At 36.8% G+C, this 22,237-nt stretch overlaps 1 protein-coding gene across 3 annotated transcripts in view; it reads left to right on the forward strand.

Moving 5' to 3' along the window:
- The window catches only part of LOC136825386 (irregular chiasm C-roughest protein-like), a 265,139-nt gene extending 243,553 nt beyond the window's left edge, over positions 1-21,586 (forward strand). The window contains exons 5-15 of one of the 3 annotated variants that reach the window (XM_067081666.1): positions 300-487; positions 1,976-2,104; positions 3,148-3,247; positions 6,394-6,573; positions 7,152-7,410; positions 8,274-8,432; positions 9,832-9,939; positions 13,675-13,707; positions 14,334-14,369; positions 16,753-16,985; positions 20,193-20,904. In XM_067081666.1, coding sequence (XP_066937767.1) covers positions 300-487; positions 1,976-2,104; positions 3,148-3,247; positions 6,394-6,573; positions 7,152-7,410; positions 8,274-8,432; positions 9,832-9,939; positions 13,675-13,707; positions 14,334-14,369; positions 16,753-16,985; positions 20,193-20,756 — 1,989 coding nt within the window. In that variant the 3' untranslated portion in view covers positions 20,757-20,904. Of the gene's footprint in view, positions 1-299; positions 488-1,975; positions 2,105-3,147; positions 3,248-6,393; positions 6,574-7,151; positions 7,411-8,273; positions 8,433-9,831; positions 9,940-13,674; positions 13,708-14,333; positions 14,370-16,752; positions 16,986-20,192 lie in introns of all 3 variants that reach the window. The other 2 variants (XM_067081667.1, XM_067081668.1) reach the window with 2 other exon arrangements.
- Positions 21,587-22,237: the final 651 nt, after the last annotated feature.

Genomic DNA, 22,237 nt, shown 5'->3' on the forward strand with positions numbered 1-22,237 from the left:
AGAGAGAGAGAGAGAGAGAGAGAGAGGAAATAAAATAGGGATAATATAAAAAAAATCAATGCCCTTTTGTAAGCAGCCTATTTTTTATTTGAGAGAGAGAGCGCCTGTTATAATTGGGATATTTATAAAATAATGCTCTTTTGTAAGTATCTTTTATCTGGGAGAGAGAGAGAGAGAGAGAGAGAGAGAGAGAGAGAGAGGTGGGGGGGGCCGACATAAGGAAGACATCAAACCTAACATAGAACCCACAATACCCCTTTACAGCCATTCATATATATATCCTTCCTCTTTCCAATCAGATCCAGTGGGTAGACGACAGCCGGAGAGAGAGCATCCGTACGGGCACGACCCTCACGACCGACCCGATGCCCGACGGGAAACGGGTCACGGTCAGGTCCAGGCTGTCCTTCACCCCTCGAAGAGCTCACCACAATTCCTCAATCACCTGCCTCACGTCCAACCAAGCGCTGACTTCGCCCCTCACGCGGTATTTATGACAAGTTCTGCTGAACTTTGATGAGTAGAATGTAGGTCGTCGAAGAATATTTTGGGTTCCTGTGGTGTTTAAAAGTTCAGATCTTTTGTAGGGCAATGTTGACTGTATATATCTGGAGAATGCTGTAGCCAGTGTTATGGAAAAGTTCAGATCGTTTGGGCAGTGTTGACTGTAGATGTCTGGAGAATGCTGTAGCCAGTGTTATTTAAAAGTTCAAATCTTTTGGGCAATATTGACTGTAGATATCTGGAGAATGCTGTAGCCAGTGTTATTTAAAAGTTCAGATCTTTTGGGCAATATTGACTGTAGATATCTGGAGAATGCTGTAGCCAGTGTTATTTAAAAGTTCAGATCTTCTGGGCAATATTGACTGTAGATATCTGGAGAATACTGTAGCCAGTGTTATGGAAAAGTTCAGATCTTTTGGGCAATATTGACTGTAGATATCTGGAGAATGCTGCAGCCAGTGTTATGTAAAAGTTCAGGTCTTTGGTGATTAGGCTGTAAATCTTTGGAGAATATTGTGACTTCCAGGAGTTGTTTAAAGTTCAGATCTTTGATGAATATTGACTGTAGATCTTTGGAGAATATTGTGGGTTTCTGTGGCGTTTAATGGTTCAGATCTTTTGGGGAATATTGACAGTAGACCCTTGGAAAATATTGTGGCTTTCATTGTTTTATCAAAAGTTCAGATCTTTGATTTAACATTAACTGTAGACCTTTGGAGGAGATTGTAGCTTTCAACGTTATTCGCAAGTGCTAATATTTGATGATTAGTGGAACGTTCACTTTTTTAACTTTAGATCTTTGGAGAATATTGAAGCATTCAGTGTCATCTAAAGGTTCAGATTTTTGGGGTTTATTTTAGTCTACAATTGTACGTAAAAGTTCAGATCTTTGAGGATAATTGTAACAATTACTCATTTCGTGTTTTTGAACTGTAGGTCTTTGGAGAATGTTGTAGCTCTCAATATTATCTAAAAGTTCAACTCTTTGGAGAGTACTGTAGCTTTTGGTGTTATTTAAACAGTTCAAGTCTTTCAGAAATACTTTATTTCATTGTTATTTAGAAGTTCAGATCTTTGGAGAATATTATAGCTAAAAATGTTAGTACAAGTTCATATCTTAGGGGAATGTTGTAGCTTAACAAGTACAGGCCTTTGGAAAATGCTGTAGCTTCCAATATTATTTAAAAACTCAGATCTTTGTGGAATATCTTAGGGAAAACATAACTGATCTTTGTCGAATAATTTATGTTTCAGTGTTATGTAAATGTTAATGTTCTTTGGAGACTATTTGGAAGAAAAGACAAAACGTAATCAATCAGTATTTGCAAGCTGAAATAAATGATAGTTGAAGAGTGGTCGAGCTAGGTTGCATGAACAGAATAGTTGAGAGTAAGTTAAAGAGTGGTTGAGCTAGGTTGCCTGAACAGAATAGTTGAGAGTAACTCTTTCCTTTGACTCTCCCCTCGTACAGGACAATCCTAATGAGCGTGCTTTTCCCACCCGAGGTGAGGCTAGAAGTGCGTCCGCCATTTCTGGTGGAAGGTGACGATGCCAACTTTATCTGCAGTGCCCAAGCCAACCCCAGCAATATCTCATACAGGTGGGTACTGAGAGAACTTCAGAGATTTCTCCAGTCTCTGGTCTAGTAGCAGGCTCCCAAGCTGCAACCTCTTTCATTCCTTTTACTGTACCTCCGTTCATATTCTCTTTCTTCCATCTGACTTTCAACCCTCTCTAATAATTGTTTCTTGGTGCAACTCCAGTTACACCTTTCAAACCTTCTTACTGTTAATTTCCCCTTCACCACTGAATGACCTCATAGGTCCCAGTGCTTGGCCTTTGGCCTGAATTCTATATTCTGTTCTGGTCTAGTAGCAGGCTAGATATCTGGAGGGCTGTGTCTATTTAGACATACCACGTATATGTTCAAAGCCTTAGACATTTTATGTGTATGTTCAAAGTCTAATCTGTAGCTCAGAAACCCTTGTCTGTAGATTTCAGCTGTTGACTTATCCTATAATTCAATCTTAATATGATCCTCTGATGGTAAGAAGAAAAACTAATTGTTTTAAACCTGCGTTAGGTTAGTTAGGGTAGGTCTTCTACAATAAAACATGCCATAAACATGCTGGGACCTCATTGCACAAAGAGGTTTAATACAAGTCAATGAGTTATTCGTATTTTTAAACAGTGCCTCCATACAATTATCCAGCATTTGTCCAAAGGTACGTTCTGCACTTGCGGTTATTGACTTGTTTTCAACATGTTTGCGACATATATGCCAAAAGTCTGCAACATCTTTTATGACATGTCTTACTGTAGAGTGGACTGAAACGACTTATTGGTATTCCTAAACAGTGTTTCATATGATTATCCAGCATTAGCCAAAGATACAGTCTCCACTTACAGTTGTGGACAGGTTTTCAACCAATTTGTGACATGTATACAATAAGTCTGCAACATGTTTATGACATTTTTGCTGTGGTGTTGGCACAGCCTTAATGTAAACATAGGCTTACACCTTTAAGATAAACAAACTCACAAAAGTCTAATCAGGACATCTTTAGGACCAAAATTACCCTAAATACAGGACAGAAATTAACCAAGACTGCATCTCTCCTCTTCTCCTTCTTCTTCTTCCAGATGGTTCCACCAAAATTTCGAGCTGGAGAACGAGACTTCGAGGACCCTGACGCTTCACAAAATCTCCAGGGATCTGCATCAGGACGCCATAGGCTGTGAGGTGAGGGTCTTAAACTTTTTGCCTTGTGGTTCCCTGCATTATGTATAGATCCCACCCCTCAACCCCTAAAATTGTTGCCAACTATAAACTATAAACAATATGTTGTCTATTTGTATACTATTATACTTATCAGGACAATAAAAGACAGTTCATAAAAAAGATTTGAAATGAAAATTGACTTATATATTTAATTTTGGCATGTTTTGAGATAATGATTAGAAAGCATATGGAGGCAGTGATAATGTTTTTGGCAATTTTGCAATTAACTTCACAAGTTAAAAACATAATAGGCACCATCTGGCAACCCTGCTTGTGGCCCCCTTGGAGGCTTCTGGCGCCCCCTGGGGAGGGGACTCCCCCCAGTTTAAGAATCACTTTAATAATCTTGCCATTGAGAATTTGTCAGTATTGACGTTGAGAATGAAAGTGAATGAAAATTGTAAGAATTAGGGCTGTCTTTGAGAATGAAAGTGATGTTTTTCATGAATGAAAATGGTAAGAATTAGGGCTGTCTTTGAGAATGAAAGTGATATAGAATTAGGGCTGCCTTTGAGAATGAAAGTGATGTTTTTCGTGAATGAAAATGGTAAGAATTAGGGCTGTCTTTGGACCAGGAAAATCATAGAAATAATCTCTCATGCAATGTTAGTGCAAATCAGCCTTGAAAACAAACAAAAGCAACAGTTAGCGCAGCTATGATGATAATTATAATAATTATTATAATAATTTCATCAAGGGGGGAAAAACGTCATAATGAATTACCACGGCATAAATTATGATTTCATTTGGAGAACTGATGATTTTAATGGTGATTTGCATTCCAATCTATCCCAATTAAAATGTATAATATTACACCTGCTACTCAAAAAACTAGATTCGCTTACCATTTTTTTTTTTTTACTCAGCCTTTCTCGTATTTGAATCATAGCCATTATGTTAATGAGCCAGCCAGTGTGACTGGTAAAGGACTGCTGTTTTGGATCATACTATCAGTCTGAACAGAATATCTTCTGAACTTGCTGAGGAAATTGCCAAAGTCTGATACCAGAAGTTTGCATTGCTGAAACAAGATGAAGATGATTTCTCGTGACGTCCAAAAAAAATTTATGTTTATGTTGCGGATAGTGCATTTGTTTCCGAGCTTATTTCCGGATAATGACGAAATTTGTACCGAAAACGGCCCCCGTCATTGGCAGCAAGATATCCGATTTTAGCAGAGATAGGCGTATGACTTTAGGGATGAAAAAACCTTTAGAGGGGATAAGGAAGTGATTTTTTCAGCCATAGCTGGGGTTACGTAACAGCATGTGTCCGGATAATGACGAAATTTGTACCATAAATGGTCCTCGTCATTGGCAACAAGACATCCGATTTTAGCAGAGATAGGAGTATAACTTAAGTGAAGAAGAAAGCTTTTGAGGGGATAAGGAAGTGATATGTTCAGCCATATTGGAGGTTTGCAGTCTCCGACTGCTCTTACTGTCAGCGGGAAATGCCACCTTTTCTAGCCCGGGCTCATAGTCGACAAGAAAAAGAAGAGGAAGGTAGAAAGGCGGGGCTTTAACACGAAGGAAGCGGTAGCCCTTAAGCCCCTTGTCTTTATGACAGGCTATTAGAAGAAACAAAGAAGCGGGAAGTGAAGTCCAAAGCTTGATATCAGTATGAATGAGGCAACCGCTGAATAGTGTTATATGGGAGTTAATAATAATAATAATATAATAATAATAATCTCAGAGATTTATCCTCTTTATATATAGTGTATATATAAAGAGGATAAATCTCTAGGGGAGGTTATATTATTAATATTATTATTATTATTATTATTATTATTATTATTATTATTATTATTATTATTATTATTATTATTATTACCTTTAATAAGAGAAAATAAATATAAATTTGAGAACATAGATACACACTTGCAAAGCATATGTCGGAACACACTTCAACAACTCTGTAAATAAAAACTATGTGTTACAGTGGAAACATTACAGCCACCCAACCAACAATCTATAAATGTATTATAAGACACAGGAAAAGAAGAAATTGAAAATACAGTATTTCGTATTTCTCCCAATCCCTTCCTACGCATCAACACCTTTAGTCTGTTTAATAAAAACACCTCTCTCTCTCTCTCTCTCTCTCTCTCTCTCTCTCTCTCTCTCTCTCTCTCTCTCTCTCTCTCTCTCTCGTGAACTCTTAATACCCCTATTAACCTCAAATCCTCTTACAAGATTTTTTGTAATAATCTTTCTCAAGCAAATCCCTATGATTTTTGTTAGACCATCTTTTTTTTGTGGATGCTTCTTGGAATGTCATATCTGGTGTAACATTTAATCTGGGTTTAAATATAATCTGTTCTGTATAAGTGCCTCTGGGTTGTAGCAAAGGAGAACCTCAGTTACTTTATGTTTTTGCAGTAATGAAAGATCATCTTAATTGCTTTATGTTTGGGTAACGAAAAGTTAATCGCATTGTATTTGGGGAGCAGTGGAAGATGGAAGACCACCCACACCAGTTACTTTACACTTGGGCAGCAGTGAAGGACCTCCTTTTGCACTTCAAAACAGTAAAGGTCCACCTCGGTTACTTTACATTTAAAACAATGAAGGAACACTTCGATTACTTTACACTTGAACAAAATTGAAGGACCACCGCGATTACTTTACACTTAAAACAATGAAGGAACACCCCGATTACTTTACACTTGAGGAAAATTGAAGGACCACCTCGACTGCTTTCACTTAGAAACAATGAAGGAACACCCCGATTACTCTAGGACTTGGGAACTGTTAAGTACCACCTCGATTACTTTACACTTAGGAACAATGAAGGTCCACCGTGATTACTTTACACTTGAGGTACAATGAAAGACCATCTCGATTACTTTACACTTAAAAACAATGAAGGTCCACCTTGATTACTTTACACTTGAGATACAAAGAAAGACCATCTCGATTACTTTACACTTAAAAACGATGAAGGTCCACCTTGATTACTTTACACTTGAGATACAATGAAAGACCATCTCGATTACTTTACACTTAGGAACAATGAAGGTCCACCTTGATTACTTTACACTTGAGATACAATGAAGGTCCACCAAACTACACCCAGGTAAACAAGACTCTTTCAATTCCCCCCAGGTGACCAACCAGGTGGGCACGTCCAAGAAGACCACGACCTTGCACGTGCAGTACGGCCCTTCGTTCCTGTCTCTCCCTCGGGACGTGGCTGCCGAGACGGGCCGCGAGGTCGTCCTCAAGTGCGACGTCGACTCGAACCCTCAGTCTTCGATTGTGTGGCTCAAGGAAGGCTCTCCCAAGGTAGAGGGGGATTCTTTTTTCTTTTTGTTTTACTTTTTGATTTTTATTTTGGTGTTTTTTGTTTTTTGTTTTGTAGGTGGTGTAGGTGAGTTGATGAATGTGCGTTTGTTAAGGTTTTATATCTTTTATTTCTCTCTCTCTCTTTATATATATATATATATATATATATATATATATATATATATATATATATATATGTATATACATACATACATACAAATATTGTATACAGAGAGAGTGAGAGAGATTATATATACAGAGAGAGAGAGAGACCATATATATACAGTATATATATATATATATATATATATATATATATATATATATATATATATATATATATATGTGTGTGTGTGTGTGTGTGTGTGTGTGTGTGTGTGTGTAGAAAGAGAGAGAGAGAGAGAGAGAGAGAGAGAAAAGAATCATTATGAATCTATAAAAAAAAAAAGACTCACCAAACAAAGTCAGCCACATTATAACCCGAAAACACACTTTATTATCCCCATACCAAAGCAAGACTGACACCACTGAACCACTCCATTTCAAATCTAACTCCCCACCTCGAACTCTCTCCTCAGATCATAGGCTCCGGAAGCGAGCTTCGAGTCGTCGTGAGGCCATCGACCGCGGGCGTCTACAAGTGCATAGCTACTGTCAGGGGCTTCGCCGACCTGGAGGGCAGCTTGAGAGTCCTGGTGAAGGGTCCTCCCCAAATCGTGAGCTCGAGCGAGCAGCAAGGGAGGATGGGAGACACTGTGACTATCGAGTGCATGACCGTGTCCATTCCGACGCCGATCAGAATCACGTGGACGTATAAAGGAAGGCAGATCGATTTGAGTAAGGTCATTCTGTTTCAGTGTTGTCGAGTTTGTGTGTGACGTTTTTTGGAAGGTGGGGTAGTGGGGAGATTTGGAATTTGACGTAGTGTGAAGTTTTGGAATTTGACGTAGTGTGAAGTTTTGGAATTTGACGTAGGGTGAAGTTTTGCAATTTGACGTAGTGCGAAGTTTTGGAATTTAACGTAGTGTGAAGTTTTGGAATTTGACGTAGTGTAAAGTTGTTTAATTTGACGTTGTGTGAAGTTTTGGAATTTAACGTAGTGTGGCGTTTTGCAGTTTGACGTAGTGTGCAGTTATTTCTCAGTTCACTTAGTGTGAAGTTGTATAATTTGACGTAGTGTGAAGTTTTGTCAGCTTACGTTGTGTGAAGTTTTGGAATTTAACGTAGTGTCAAGTTTTGGAAGTTAGCGTAGTGTGAAGTTTTAGAATTTGACGTGTGAAGTTTTGTCAGTTTATGTAGTGTGAAGTTTACGTAGCGCGAAGTTTCGGCAGTTAAACACACACAATACAAACACAATCGTGATTTTATTATGCTCATAAACACAAACAAGCACGCACGTGACTTTTATGCTCACAATACCTTCTAGAACTGGAGGAATTTCCTTTCACAACTTAATCCTCATCTAATGGTAGAGAATCCTAATAACTAAAAGTGACATTTTCCTTTTTCTGTTGCTACTCACGAGAGCAGGAATCAGGATACTCAGCGTTTACCTGGTTTTAGAGTTGACCCAAAATACCAAAACCTTTTTTCGTGGCTACTGTCGAAAGTAGGATTCAGACAACTGCATTTATAGCAGAAACATCTCAAAACGTTAACCTGTCGTGGTTTTACCTTTTAAACTTTACCTGGTTCCACAGGTGACCCCAGGTACGAGGTGGTGGAGGACCAGCAGGCGGAGGGCCTCAGGAACACGCTGGTGATCCACGACGCCGAAAACCAGGATTTTGGGGCCTACAATTGCTCCGTCGTCAACGAATATGGAGTCGCCAGGAAACAGATTCGTCTGCATAAAGAAAGTAAGAAGGACTTTGAGGTTTCTGATCTCTCTCTCTCATGTTTATGATCTCTCTCTCTCTTGTTTCTTGGTTTATCTCTCTCTCTCTTGTTTCTTGGTTTATCTCTCTCTCTCTCTCTCTCTCTCTCCCTCTCTCTCTCTCTCTCTCTCTCTCTCTCTCTCTTTTCTTTTGTTTCTTGGTTTATGACCCTTCTCTCTCTCTCTCTCTCTCTCTGTTGTTTCTTGATTTATGATTTCTCTCTCTCTCTCTCTTTTGTTTCTGTCTCTCTCTCTCTCTCTCTCTCTCTCTCTCTCTCTCTCTCTTCTTTCTGTCTCATGATTTTATGCTCTCTGTCTGTCGCTCTTTTTGTTTTGGTTTATCATCTCTCTCTCTCTCTCTCTCTCTCTCTCTCTCTCTCTCTCTCTCTCTCTCTCTCTCTCTCTCATTTATCTGTTTAAATGTTTTCCGTTCATTCATTTCCACTTCGACCTTATATTGGAGCGTTGAACTGGCGCTAAAATTTAGCAGGTAAAGTTATTACATCAATAATTTATTTAGATTTTTATTGAACCAATAAATTCTATATTGGCGTGAAATTTATCCAAATGTGTAACCTATGGTTGTTGTGTATAGTGTTTCAAGTAATTGTTGCTTTTGTTTCTTCACTGACAGTTCTGAAATAGTTAATTTTTTATTGAAAGTTCCACGATAGTTATTCTGTAATAGTTATACCTTCATAGGCAATTCTGCACTAGTTATTACTTCACAGACAGTTTCACAACAATTATTTCTTTTATCCATTCATATGTAACTGTGAAACGTTTAATTCCTTCATCCCCTCATAGAAAAATTTGCAACAGTTTCTGCTTTCATAGACAGTTTCATTATAGTTATTGGTTCTGTCAGTTTATTAACAGTTTCTCTGCAGTTATTTCTCTTATTTCTCCATAATACGTTCTGCAACAGTTACTGCTTCAATCCCCTTCACAGGTAGTTCCCAACTGTTACCGAATATCTTCCCTCACAGACAGTTTCCTAACAGTTATCGACCTCAACGTTTTGTTAACAGAAACCTTATCACAGACAGTTCACAGTTGTTACTGAATATCCTCCCTCACAGACAGTTTCCTAACAGTTATCGACCTCAGCCTCTTGTTGACAGAAACCTTATCACAGACAGTTCACAGCTGTTACCGAATATCCTCCCTCACAGACAGTTTCCTAACAGCTATCGACCTCAGCCACTTGTTGACAGAAACCTTATCGCAGACAGTTCACAACTGTCATCGAAGATCCTCCTTCACAGACAGTTCTCAATTGTTACTGAACCTCCTCCATCACAGACAGTCTCCTAACAGTTACTGACCCCTGCCTCTTGTTGACAGTTCGCCCCCAACAGTTATAACTCTCCTTCCAACAGAGACAGTTCCCGTGTTGCTCCTGGTGGGGGGAGTGATAGCAATTGTCATAGTGGCAGTTGTGATAGCATCTCTGATCTTGTGCAACAAGAGGCACTCTAATATAAAAGGTAAGGTTATGGTTATAACATCAAGGTACCCATCATTCCCAGTTGTGAAAAAAATGGTTGTTTTTCATGTAGAGGGAGTTTTTTTTTTTGGGGGTCTGAAGGCTTCATTAGATACCTTGGAAACCTACCGGTCAAGAATCGGAGGCGCTGTTGACTGATAGTTAGCCAAGGAATGATAATGAAGCCTTCAGAATCATTTGCCCTGGCCAGGTACCTTCAGTCCCATTTGTAAAAATAAAAAATTAAAAAAATGGTTGGTTTTCCTATAAAGGTGGTCAGTGGATCTGAAGGCCTCATTAACCAGCCTTGGCAACCTACCAGTCATGAGTCGGAGGCGCTGTTGACTGGTAGATAGCCAGGGCATGATAGACCTTCAGACTCATTTTCCGCGACTATAATCATAAGCTGGAATCATCGGGAGTTATACGTATCCTTATTTTTATTAATTTAAATAAGTAATCTAAATACCATGTCTTAAAATCATTACTATCCATCCCTCATGAATCACCAGGATTTTAAATTAAACTTTCATTTATTATGAAGGTAATAAAGATACCTTTTCCACTCACTTATGAATATCATCCTTTTTTTATAAGCGAAGTATGTTATGATTTTTAATAACCGTGTGTTAAATAATCATTAAACATCACCAATGATGTGATAATCATTGTTAACAAATGTTAATTTGATTTTTGGCCCAGGTGTGTGTAGTATCTCTCTCTCTCTCTCTCTCTCTCTCTCTCTCTCTCTCTCTCTCTCTCTCTCTCTCTCAGATAAAAGAGTACCACGGTTTCAATTGCATAATGATTTCATCACAGGACAGTAATAAAAAGGACATAGATTTTGGTGAAAAAGTTAAACATGTACCATTGATGGGGACACAACAAATTTTTAGGGGCAAGAAAGTTGTTCATTTATTCGGACAAAAAGAATGTCGTCTCGAGCTTTCATTCAGTTTTAATACTCTTTAGATTCAAGGTAACTAAATCTTATATATGCAACTCAATTTTATGAGTGCAGAGTTTCGTGAGTGTTGTCTGTTACATTTCATTATGTTTAGAAATCTTCGACATCACGTGCTCTCGAGGTCAGTGCATCTACAGCCCTTTTACTTAATGACACTTGACTGTGGAATCTACTCTAACTTTCTCCGTCGTCAAAGTAATCGGAACGTTGTCCTTCTTTTAGGGTAGGAAGGTTTGCCAATAGTAGATTGTGCTGTTGGATAACTTTTGAGGTGAAATAGACTTCTGATTGAAATCATTTGTTTAATTCGGTTGCATTCCAAAACCTAAAATAAGGACCTGGCACATGATTTCTGGACTTTCTTTCTTAAATATAAGCCTAAAAGAATGTATTGTGTATTTTTTTAAAAACCTAAAAGAACGTATTTTGACATTTTTTTAGCCTAAGGGAATGTTGTTTACATTCCTACGTCATGAGGCAGTTATACCAGCCAACGTCCAAAGCCTGAAAACTTGATTTAGAGAAAATTCTCGTTTTCCTGTCTCATTCACGCGGCTTATGGCGTATTTTCAGTAAAATTACTAATTTTCTTTAACTGGAGATCATTTTATTTGCGTGAGTAGACCGTGAGAATATGTTGATTTTATATTGTGCTGTTAATTTTGGTTCCTTCCTCCAGAAAAGTATCGATGAAGGCCCTGTATTCTGTCATAACATGGAAGACTTCAGTATCTGCAAAAAATACAAAACTGAGAAAAATGGTAGATACTGCAGTTTTCCCTTGCCTTTCTACTGACTTTGCAGATACTGCAAATGGGACTCCATAAATGCTCGTGGATACATCGAAGAATCATTCTGAAACTGCATATCTCAATTTCGAAAATTTTGCAGATACTCCAGTTTTCCATTTTAGGGCAGCATTCCTTCGTAAACTTGGCATTTTCCTAATGAATATTATTCTCTAGACATTAATACTGATCATATAGATTCTGAATCTTTCACAACTATCATACAGATGTATGAAGAGAGTTTGTTTTGTCTCTTTCAAACGAAAAACGCCAGAGTGTTTTCTTTGAACCTGCGAGACTTCGTTGCATGTAAGAGTCGTCCATTTATATATTCAACTAATAATGGAAAATTTATCAGTAAGGGAAGAGAGAGTCCGAACTAACTCCGCTTGGTCGCTCGAGGCAAAGAGTAATTTTAGTAACAAAATTAAGGATCGCTTTCGTTATATATATATATATATATATATATATATATATATATATATATATATATATATATATATATATATATAGTTTAAGGGAAGGATAGATTAGCCAGGCAATAATCCTTTATGACATAAAGCTGTAATTTTTTCCATTTAATTAGATTACAAAGTTCAAAGTTACAGGCTTAAAGGAGAGATCTAATCACATAACAGGTGGTTAATAGAATTACAGAAATGAATACATAAAACGTGATTAGGTCATGGTGACATTTATTATTATAAGTAGAGATTGATGAGGATTCTGGCCGTATTTACCGTTTAAATATCTTCATAAATTTTAAGAATAATCTGCGGGATTGATAGGCGACGCCAGGACACTTTAAATCAATCAGTCATAACGTTTAGAAACTCCATGAAATGGAGTAAAAATTCGCTACAATTTTATATACATATATATATATACAAATATGTATATGTGTGTATTATATAAAAAAATATATATATAAAATATACATATATATATATATATAATATATATATATATATACACACATGCATACAATTATACAATTATACAATTTTTATTGAGCTGCAGTGTTCGTTTAAACCAACATAATTTTAGAGCTTACTTAAAGTCATAATTACAATGAATGATTTTTGAGATGAACCTTACAACTGACGCAAAACGATGCTGGAAGGCCTCTCAAACATTTACGTTTTTATATGAAGCTTTAAAAACGTTTACGTTTTTATATCAAGCCTAACAAACCTTTGCTGCGTTTTTTTCACTTCTCTGGAAACATTTCTGCCTGAAAAATGTTTCTTATGTTTGAACTCCATGACACAATTTCTGCCTGCAATAAATAATTCATAATTATTAACCTAAGTTGTCATTTGTGGGAGGGCGGGGTGCCAGTCATGATTGCCATGAATTATTATGTCAAACCTTCTGCAAATTGCCTGTTGCTCTGAAAGCCTGGAAACCGATTGGGAAATAAAGAAAAGACGCTCTTACGTCCCCCGTTAGATTCGAACCCACTTGCAGTACAAATGATGACGTGCAGATCGAAAGGAAATATGATTGTAATTTATCAGTTTTGATAATTGTGAAAATTGTATTTAACCAGAGTAGTGTTTTCACAGCGCTGATATTGAGACAGCGAAAAGCAGATAAAATAAAAGTAATTGCAACACAAAGTATTGAGACAACTAAAAAAAAAATTAAAAATTAAAAAAACTTAAATTATGTTGGTGTCAGATATTAGGAAAAACAAGCAATATATTACATCCAGCATACAGATTAATATATATATATATATATATATATATATATATATATATATATATATATATATATATATATATATATATATACATATATACATGTATATAGAAATTTTTGTACATATATAACTTTATATATATTTATACAGTATATAAAACTCTAACACTAATGAAATCCTTTATATTTTCTTTCATCACTCTTTATTTTCTTATCATAAGTTGTTTACACATTCTTATTATTATAATTTTTGTTTTTGTTTTTTGCAAACAAGAACGAACTCGGAGACTGAGAGGAAGTGTTTATGGTGAGTTTTGAGTTTGAACACACAATTTGAGACCCTTTTCTTTATTGAAATATATTTTTAAATTTAGGAATTATGTTCTTATTTTTATGTGAATATTCTTCTTTTGGTCACAGCACAACGTTATCATATTATAGGTACTTATGTTTAGAGTAGTTTTATTATTATTGTTATTGTTATTATTATTATTATTATTATTATTATTATTATTATTATTATTATTATTATTATTATTATTATTATTATCTGAATATTCTTTTTTTGCCACAATACAGTGCCATCATAACTGAGTTACTTATGTCTACAGTAATTACATTTTTATTATTATTGTTATTATTATTATTATTATAATTATCATTATTATTGTTTGCTTGGACTTATGAAATAGCATCACATCACAGTTGCCACCTACACTGTCATTATGTACTTTCATTATATTTATACTTTAGTAACTTGACAAATATTGTTACATGTAACTCCTTTTAACAAAAATCAATGAAATATTGGCTCTCCCAGACTTGTCATTTTCAGCCAGTCTTCTCAAGAGGGCAAGAAACAGGAAATTAAAATAAAAACACATTTCTGACAAAAGAAATTCAATTTAAACAAATAAAAATAAATATTTACAGATTACTTGGGGCGTCGTACAGTGAGGTTCAGCAAAGGTCTGTCAATTGGAATTGAGTTTGTTTGAGTTTGGCTGAGTTTGTCGTAGCTTTATTGTCGAAGATGACAATTAGATCATAATCTTGGTGTCAGTAACTGCATTCTTCTGCTGTTGTTACTTGACAACTTTCACAAAAAACACAACAAAATATTTTGGTGTCAGTAAATGCCTTCTTCTGCTTTCTTAACTTGACAACTTTCACAAAAAAACACAACAAAATCTTTTGGTGTTAGTAAATGCCTTGACAACTCTCACAAAAAATCTTTTGGTGTCAGTAAATACCTTCTTCTCCTGTTGTTACTTGACAACTTTCACAAAAAACACAAAAAATCTTTTGGTGTCAGTAAATGCCTTGACAGCTTTCACAAAAACACAAAAAATCTTTTGGTGTCAGTAACTGCCTTCTTCTGCTGTTGTTATTTGACAACTTTCATAAAAAACACAAAAAATCTTTTGGTGTCAGTAAATGCCTTGCTCTGCTGTTGTTGTTTGACAACTCTCACAAAAAAAAAACACAAAAAATCTTTTCCTGTTGGCACCTACTGGTCTGTTAAGCTACTCTGATAGATATGTCAAAGTACAGAGGGATTTTTGCGTATACGCACCACTCACTACGCTTGTAATTGTTAGTATAATGAAAAAAAAAGACACTTTCATTGTTGTTTTTCTGCTAGTTTACTGTTTATTGTTGACTCTCTACGCGCCTGCGCTGAACGGTTCTTCCTAGTTTCAATAACTGTAATAACCTCATTTTTCTATTACAATAAGTTTTGCTGTAATATTGAGGAGTAATGATACTTCATTTCTGTACCCCTTCTTGCCTGGCAATTTTGTGTATTTATATATTATATATATATATAATATATATATATATGTATATGTATATATATATATATACATATACATATATATATATTTATGTCTCCTATTTATCACCACTGGCACAACTTGGTAGTGCTTGCTTGAAAACGAATGAGACTCGTAATATTTCCATCTATAATTGCACTGGCAACTAACCTAGCAACTGTTGATGAGCTCTCTCCGGCACATTGATGTAAATTAGCCCTCCACTTTCTCTCACTAACTTAAATGAATTAGATCGATTTGTACATAATTTCTAGTTGTTAGAGTCTGAATGTCATATGTAATTATTTGTAACCTAAGCTATGTATATATGTATTTTAGCATTACGGTATTTCTCAGGGGAAAGGTGTATGGTGCAATGGTACACCTTCTTTAGAGATTAATAGAAAGTTTTATGTATAGTACGAAGTACTAATAAGTAAACATCAAAAGTATTCTGGAGAAATGTTGTTATATATATTATATTATCATTACAAAATATTACTGTGTTATTGTGGAATATATATTATATTATATTTGTATTACACAAAATTTCTCAGGGTAAAGCTGTATAGTAAATTATTTTAAGAAAAGAATTTAACAGAAGAAAAACTTTCCTTTGAGCATAAGATAAAATATAATAACAGTAAACAGCTGAAAATTTCCCAGGGTAAAGATATATGATACACTTTCTATAAGAAAAAATGTCAGCAACAAAAGCTTTTCTTTGAGTATGAAATAAAATATAAACACTGAACAGCTCAGAATATTCTGAGAAACATTACAACACAAAAGCTTTCCTTTGAGTGAAATAAAATATGAAAACTGAATAGCTCAGAAAAACATTACAACACAAAAGCTTTCCTTTTGAGTGAAATAAAATATAAAACTGAACAGCTCAGAATATTCTGAGAAACATTACGACAAAAGCTTTCCTTTGAGTATGAAATAAAATCTGAAAGAAACAGCTTAATATTCTGAAAAGCTTTCCACAAAAGCTTTGAGTATGAAATAAAATATAAAAACTGAACAGCTAAGAATACTCTGAGAAACATTACAACACAAAAGCTTTCCTTTTGAATATGAAATAAAATATAAAAACTGAACAGCTCAGAATATTTTGAGAAACATTACAACACAAAAGCTTTCCTTTTGAGTATGAAATCAAATATAAAAACTGAACAGCTCAGAATATTCTGGGAAACATTACAACACAAAAGCTTTCTTTTTGAGTATGAAATCAAATATAAAAACCGAACAGCAAATATTCAAACAAAACACAAAAGCTTTCCTTTTGAGTATGAAATCAAATATAAAAACTGAACAGCTCAGAATACTCTGATTTCCTTTTGAGTAAAATCAAATATAAAAACTGAACAGCTCAGAATATTTTGAGAAACATTACAACGCAAAAGCTTTCCTTTGGAATATGAAATAAAATATAAAAACTGAACAGCTAAAAACACTCTGAGAAAAATCACAACACCAAGTGACGACGCAGAGTAATGACAACATCTTCTTCTTGAACCTTTCTGCAGGATCTCCCGTTTCGGAGAAACCTCCCACCTTGACCTCAGGCCAGGGAGGCCCACTGGCCTCTGTCGACATGTACTCGGCGCCTTCAGAGACCAAAATGGCCGACGACCTGACGCCGACGCCGTCTCACACGATCTTCAACGAGATTTCTCCTTCCCAGGACACCAAGTACCAGGCGGCCCAGACTCTGAACAGGCTGAGTGGCGAGTCTACCCATACCTTTATCCCTGATTTGGTGAGTTGGCTAGATTTTGTTTTTGGCTGAATGGTTGTTCAGGAATGCTATTTGTGTCTGAAACGTAGCTTTGGACACTCCCTGCTGACATGGTGACCCAATTGATGATTTTAATTTTCTAAGCTTATTGACTGGTTTTGTCACATTCAGTTATGTCAGACATTTGCAGGGTTTAGAAATATTTTAAGACCTTTTTTTTAATTATTCTAAATGATTCCTTCCTTACAGGTTCTGTAGCTGTGGGCACCACTCCCTGCTGGCTGAGTGACCCGAACTTTGATTCCTAGTTTGTTGATTGAATGATTCCTTAGAAATACTGTGATCTGATTTCTTACATTCATTAATGCCACTTAGTTCAAGCTTTAGAAGTGTCTCAAGACCTTTTTGAAATGATTCAAAATCATTCCTTTTCACAGGTTCTGTACCTGTAAGGACCCCCTGCTGACCTAGTGACCCGAAATTGACTCCTAGTTGTTTTACTGGTTTATTCTTTAGAAATACTTTGATCGGATTTGTCACATTCATTGATGCCGCTTAGTTCGGACTTTAGAAACATTCCAAGATCTTTTTCTTTTTTTTTCTAAATTATTCCTTCCTACAGGTTCTATATCTGTGAGCACTCCCAGCTGACTAAGTGACGCAGCCATTGAACACTATACACAATCCATCTTCTTTATCCACCAATCCATTTTTCCTCCACTTTTCCCTGTTTGTCATTGTCAATCAGCAAATTACTTTGTCTCGGTTGCTGTCGATGCTGCATTTTGAACTGCCTTTCTCTAAATTTAAAATACCTTTTAGTTTCATATCCGCTTCAGTCACTTAGCGAATAAAACTCAGGAATTTTTTTTTTTTTTCATATTCCATTTCCGCTACAGTTCAATGTATATGTTGTCAGTCTCTCGTTTATAATTGACCTTTTTTATTTAACTCGTTGCAAAGCCCTTACCCTCGCTAATTATTCTCCTAAAAACAGTAGTTTTTCTCCTTTCATTTATTGTTCTGAATACAAAGTTATCCTCTCGGAAATCATTGATATAAATTGAATCAAGAGTCTCCAGTCGTTGCCGACATAAAAGCTTGCCTCTTTTTGTTACGTTCTCCATTAATGGAAATTATTTATTTATGGCTATACCTTAGTTCACTGAGCTGAAATGATACGGCATCTGAGAAGACATTGTTTATGCTAGAATTATTATATCATTTGTCATGTCTTCTGAAATGATGCAGTGTCTGAGAATACACAAGTTAGAATGAATATATAAAAATTTCCTTTCTTTTCCCCCACCTGACTGCAACAGATTGATTATAATGATTCTAGCACTGGTCCAAGTTTGTATTAGCAATTTCATGCCTGAGAACAGTGCATTTTGACCTGTAAATTGAAGGCAGATCGAGGTTTTCAATAGAATAATTTGCAAATGGTTCACATGAAAAGCTTTTGAATTGAGACATCGCCATTTTGCGTATTTTTCAGAGTGGCGATAATATTGTAATTCTTGAACAAATGGTTCCTAAAGTTATTTTGAAAAACTGAACATTTATATAAAACCCAATGAAAAAGCAGTGAGATTATGTATGTGATACTGGCGAGGTTGGCTAAACCACAATGAAAGATGACTTAAATGTAGTATATACACCTAGCTATTTTATCTTCAAAGTGAATAACATGCAATACAGCAGTGCGGTTATTTATGCAGTACTGGAGAGGTAGGCTAAACCACAATGCAAGTTGCCTAAAAACTAGTATATACACCTAGCTGTTTCATCTTCCTAGGGACTAACACATAACGCAGCAGTGCAGTGATGTATGCAATAGTGGAGAGGTAAGCTCAACCCCAATGCAAGCGGCCTGAAACGTAGTATATGCATGCATGCGTCCTACATATTTTATCTTGTGAATTAAATAGTATAAATAACACGCAGTACAAGCACTGGTATTGGCGCCCCTTCCGCAAGCAATACGAAGCAAGCAAGCGGGCCAACGCAATGTTTTGCAGAGTCATTCTCTCATTAACTCGATCCGCGTCGCCATGTGATGCTGGACGTCCCTAGGAAAAGCAATTAGAATCGAGCCTTTTAGTGGACCGTATTAAATATTCAAAAGCAATTAGAACATTTTATGATGAAGTCTCCGCCCTTGAGAGTCTTTCCCTACACCCCCTCCCCCTCCCCCCAGCGGACGAAATTCGGACGGGGGGGTGGGGTAAAAAATAACCGTGTAATTACTACCGGTAATTAACTCGGCGCTGGCAAATGTTATTAGAATATATGATGGCACGCTCCAATCGCATCTAAAGGCGATTTGCCAATCGCTGGTGTAATCAGCCGTCATGTTCCCCCCCCCTTTTTTTTTTTTTTTTTTTTTTTTTTTTTTTTTGAAAAGCAAGGGTCCTTGGTCGTCAGTCGTCTTTTTGGTCGCTCGTTTTTTCCCACGATATATCTCCCTCTTGGTGGTCTTTTGGTCGCTCGGTTTTTGCCACTAGGTTTTTTTTTTTCCATTTCCGCTTTCTGTACTTAAAGGGAATTCAGATTCAAATTCAAAGCTTTTTTGAACGTGCTTTATCTTACTTATCAAATGTTAGATTTAAATAGTTAACAATGGAAGGCCTCTAGATCTCATTAGCTATCTATCTTCCTTGTCATATGTTGTGTAATTTATATGATGTACAATTTTTATATTATATATATCTTTATGTGTGTGTATATACTGTGTATATATATATATATATATATATAAATTTATATATCTATATATTTATGTATATATGTGTACATATATACTCATATGGCATGGGGCTAGCAACCTCACTCCAAAAAGATTTGCTAAGAATCTGAAGGTTAACACGAAGGCTATTTTATACCTGGATTTAGTTCATCCTCAATTTTTTTTTCCTGAGAATCTTTCTTTTTTAATATTCTGTATTTTTCTGATGCTGTCAATGAACTTGATTCCATAGGTATAATATTTATCCTTCTTTATTGTAATTTTCTTTATCTTCAATGGCGATTCTATTTAAGGGAATTTCCATCGGTTATATTAATTACAATTTTTTTGAGTGGCCTAGAGAATGAATATTATAAAGTTTTTTTTTTTTTTTATAGCAATAGTGGATTACAGATAAGTGCCAAAGGTATTTATAAATAAGTAAAAAGAATTTGTGAATAAAATCGTGGTTTAAATTATCTCATCATATATATTCACAGGACGGAGACGCCGGCCGTGGGTACGTCCCCTTCGTCGACTACAGCGGGAGGGACTACGCCCCAATCCCCAACGGCAGAAGGGCTTCCTTCAGCGACCTGGGGCCCTACGCCAACCCGGCGGCGTCGACGGTGTACTCCGCAGGGGCGCCGGACTTCTGCACCATCAGGAGAGGAACCCGGGGCCAGGAACTAGGCATCATAGGGAACCTCCTGACGCCCAACTTCCACCAGGAGACGTCGGGGCTGCCCTTGAACGGCATCTCGAACCCGCCAGGGGCGGCGCCGCTGCCGTCTTCGCGGAAGTCTTCTTACTCGACGGTCAGCAGCACCAACTTCGGAGGATCCCCGCCTCCTCCCCCGCCCCCTCCGTACAGCAAGGTCCCTAAATTAGGGTCCCCTAGAGGGACGGCCACCTCGCCCTCCGCGGGGACCGCGACGCCCATCCTCTCGACGCCCGGGATCTTCGTCGGTGGTGGCGAGGACCACCACCTGAGGGCCTCTTCCCCGGAGACCAAGTTCATCTTCTCCTCGGAGGCGATGATGAAGCCCGGGACTCTGGTGTGACACGAACCTCCCCGGCTCCATGACCAGCCAGTAGTGTACTTCGGTCCTTAGCGTCGGTGAAAAAATAGCTAAGTCGTCGCTGAACGTCATGGGAGGAGAAAACGGGAAGGTATAGAAAACGAGGCGAGGTCTGTTTGCATTCGCCCCGAAGAGATCTGAAGAAGCTGGACTTCTTGTTTCTCCTCTACTTTTATCCGTTTTGGCGAATTAAAACGACGCTGAAAATACGTGAATACGGTCATCTTTGTGCGCGTCTTACAGCGCATGCGTTTATCCTGTCTGATAATTACGCAGTGATGAATAAAAAGATAAAATCATTCGCCTTTCCAAGAAAAATTACGGAAAAACAACGCCTGAATTTCCCTCTCCCATAGACCGAAGCTTTCGCTACTGGCTCATGAAGCTGTATGAGGAACAATACTTTTTTTTTCCCTTGAGAACAAATAACCATAATCTGAAACAACCTAGAAAAGCCCCGCCCACCTCCACACAAGCCCCGCCCCCTTCAGAAAAACACACCCTACGAAACACTTGAGAGATTGTAAACAAACGAATTCAAACTGAATTCAGATTGGCTTCGTTGCTGATGAAGCCTGTGAATTGTAATGAAGCAGAAGTGAATTTAAACCAAAAAAAAGTTCCTATTCTGTAAACCCTGGTTATACGAAACTGTGTTTGTGTTGGTGTGACTTCGGGTAAACCAGAATTGACTGTAAGTGAGTCTTAAAAACAGTTATCGTGACGTTTACTTAACCAGACAGATTCTGTAAGTCTGTTGAAGACGTGCAGTTGTATAATTAACTGTTAAAGAATAATCGCTGTATATAAAATTATTCTCTCCCGTACTTTAGATAAATAGATTATATTCATTCATTCTCGACGATGAGATTTGTACAGTTTTAATAAATGCTATGTTGTAGAATATGAACTGTTGAAGATGAGATTTTATGCTGTAGGTGCATTGACTGTTTATCTGATTATTGACTGTTTACAGGGCTGTTTTTTCGAAGTGGTCAGACCTAATAGGAACTAAATTGACCTTTGACCCAAGGAAGCAAGTGAATTAGGTTATCAGACGTAAACACACATAAACACACACGCACATAATTAAATGTTTATCTTATTACTGACTGTACAGGGCTCTTTTCTTCCAAGTCGTCAAATCTGCTAGGACCCCAAATGATCTTTGACTTGAGGAAGTCTGTGAATTTGATCATTGGATGTAAACACACACACACATACACACACTTGCAACACCTGTGCGGATGTTAATGATGTCTCAGATTCACCTGTTTAGCTTGTAACCTATATCTTTTATTTGATATACGTTGAATACTGGTGCTGGACACATATAAGTGTTTCATTTTAATATATTTATGTTATGTGAAGTGGAGAGAGATTTTGAAAGTTATTGAATGATAATGAGTAGTTAGGGATGTTTTTAATGGTAATAAGTTTCCCTTAAAGATACAGACACACAC

The sequence above is a fragment of the Macrobrachium rosenbergii genome, chromosome 37 (assembly GCF_040412425.1).
Source record: "Macrobrachium rosenbergii isolate ZJJX-2024 chromosome 37, ASM4041242v1, whole genome shotgun sequence".
NCBI classification, from domain to species: Eukaryota; Metazoa; Arthropoda; class Malacostraca; order Decapoda; family Palaemonidae; genus Macrobrachium; species Macrobrachium rosenbergii.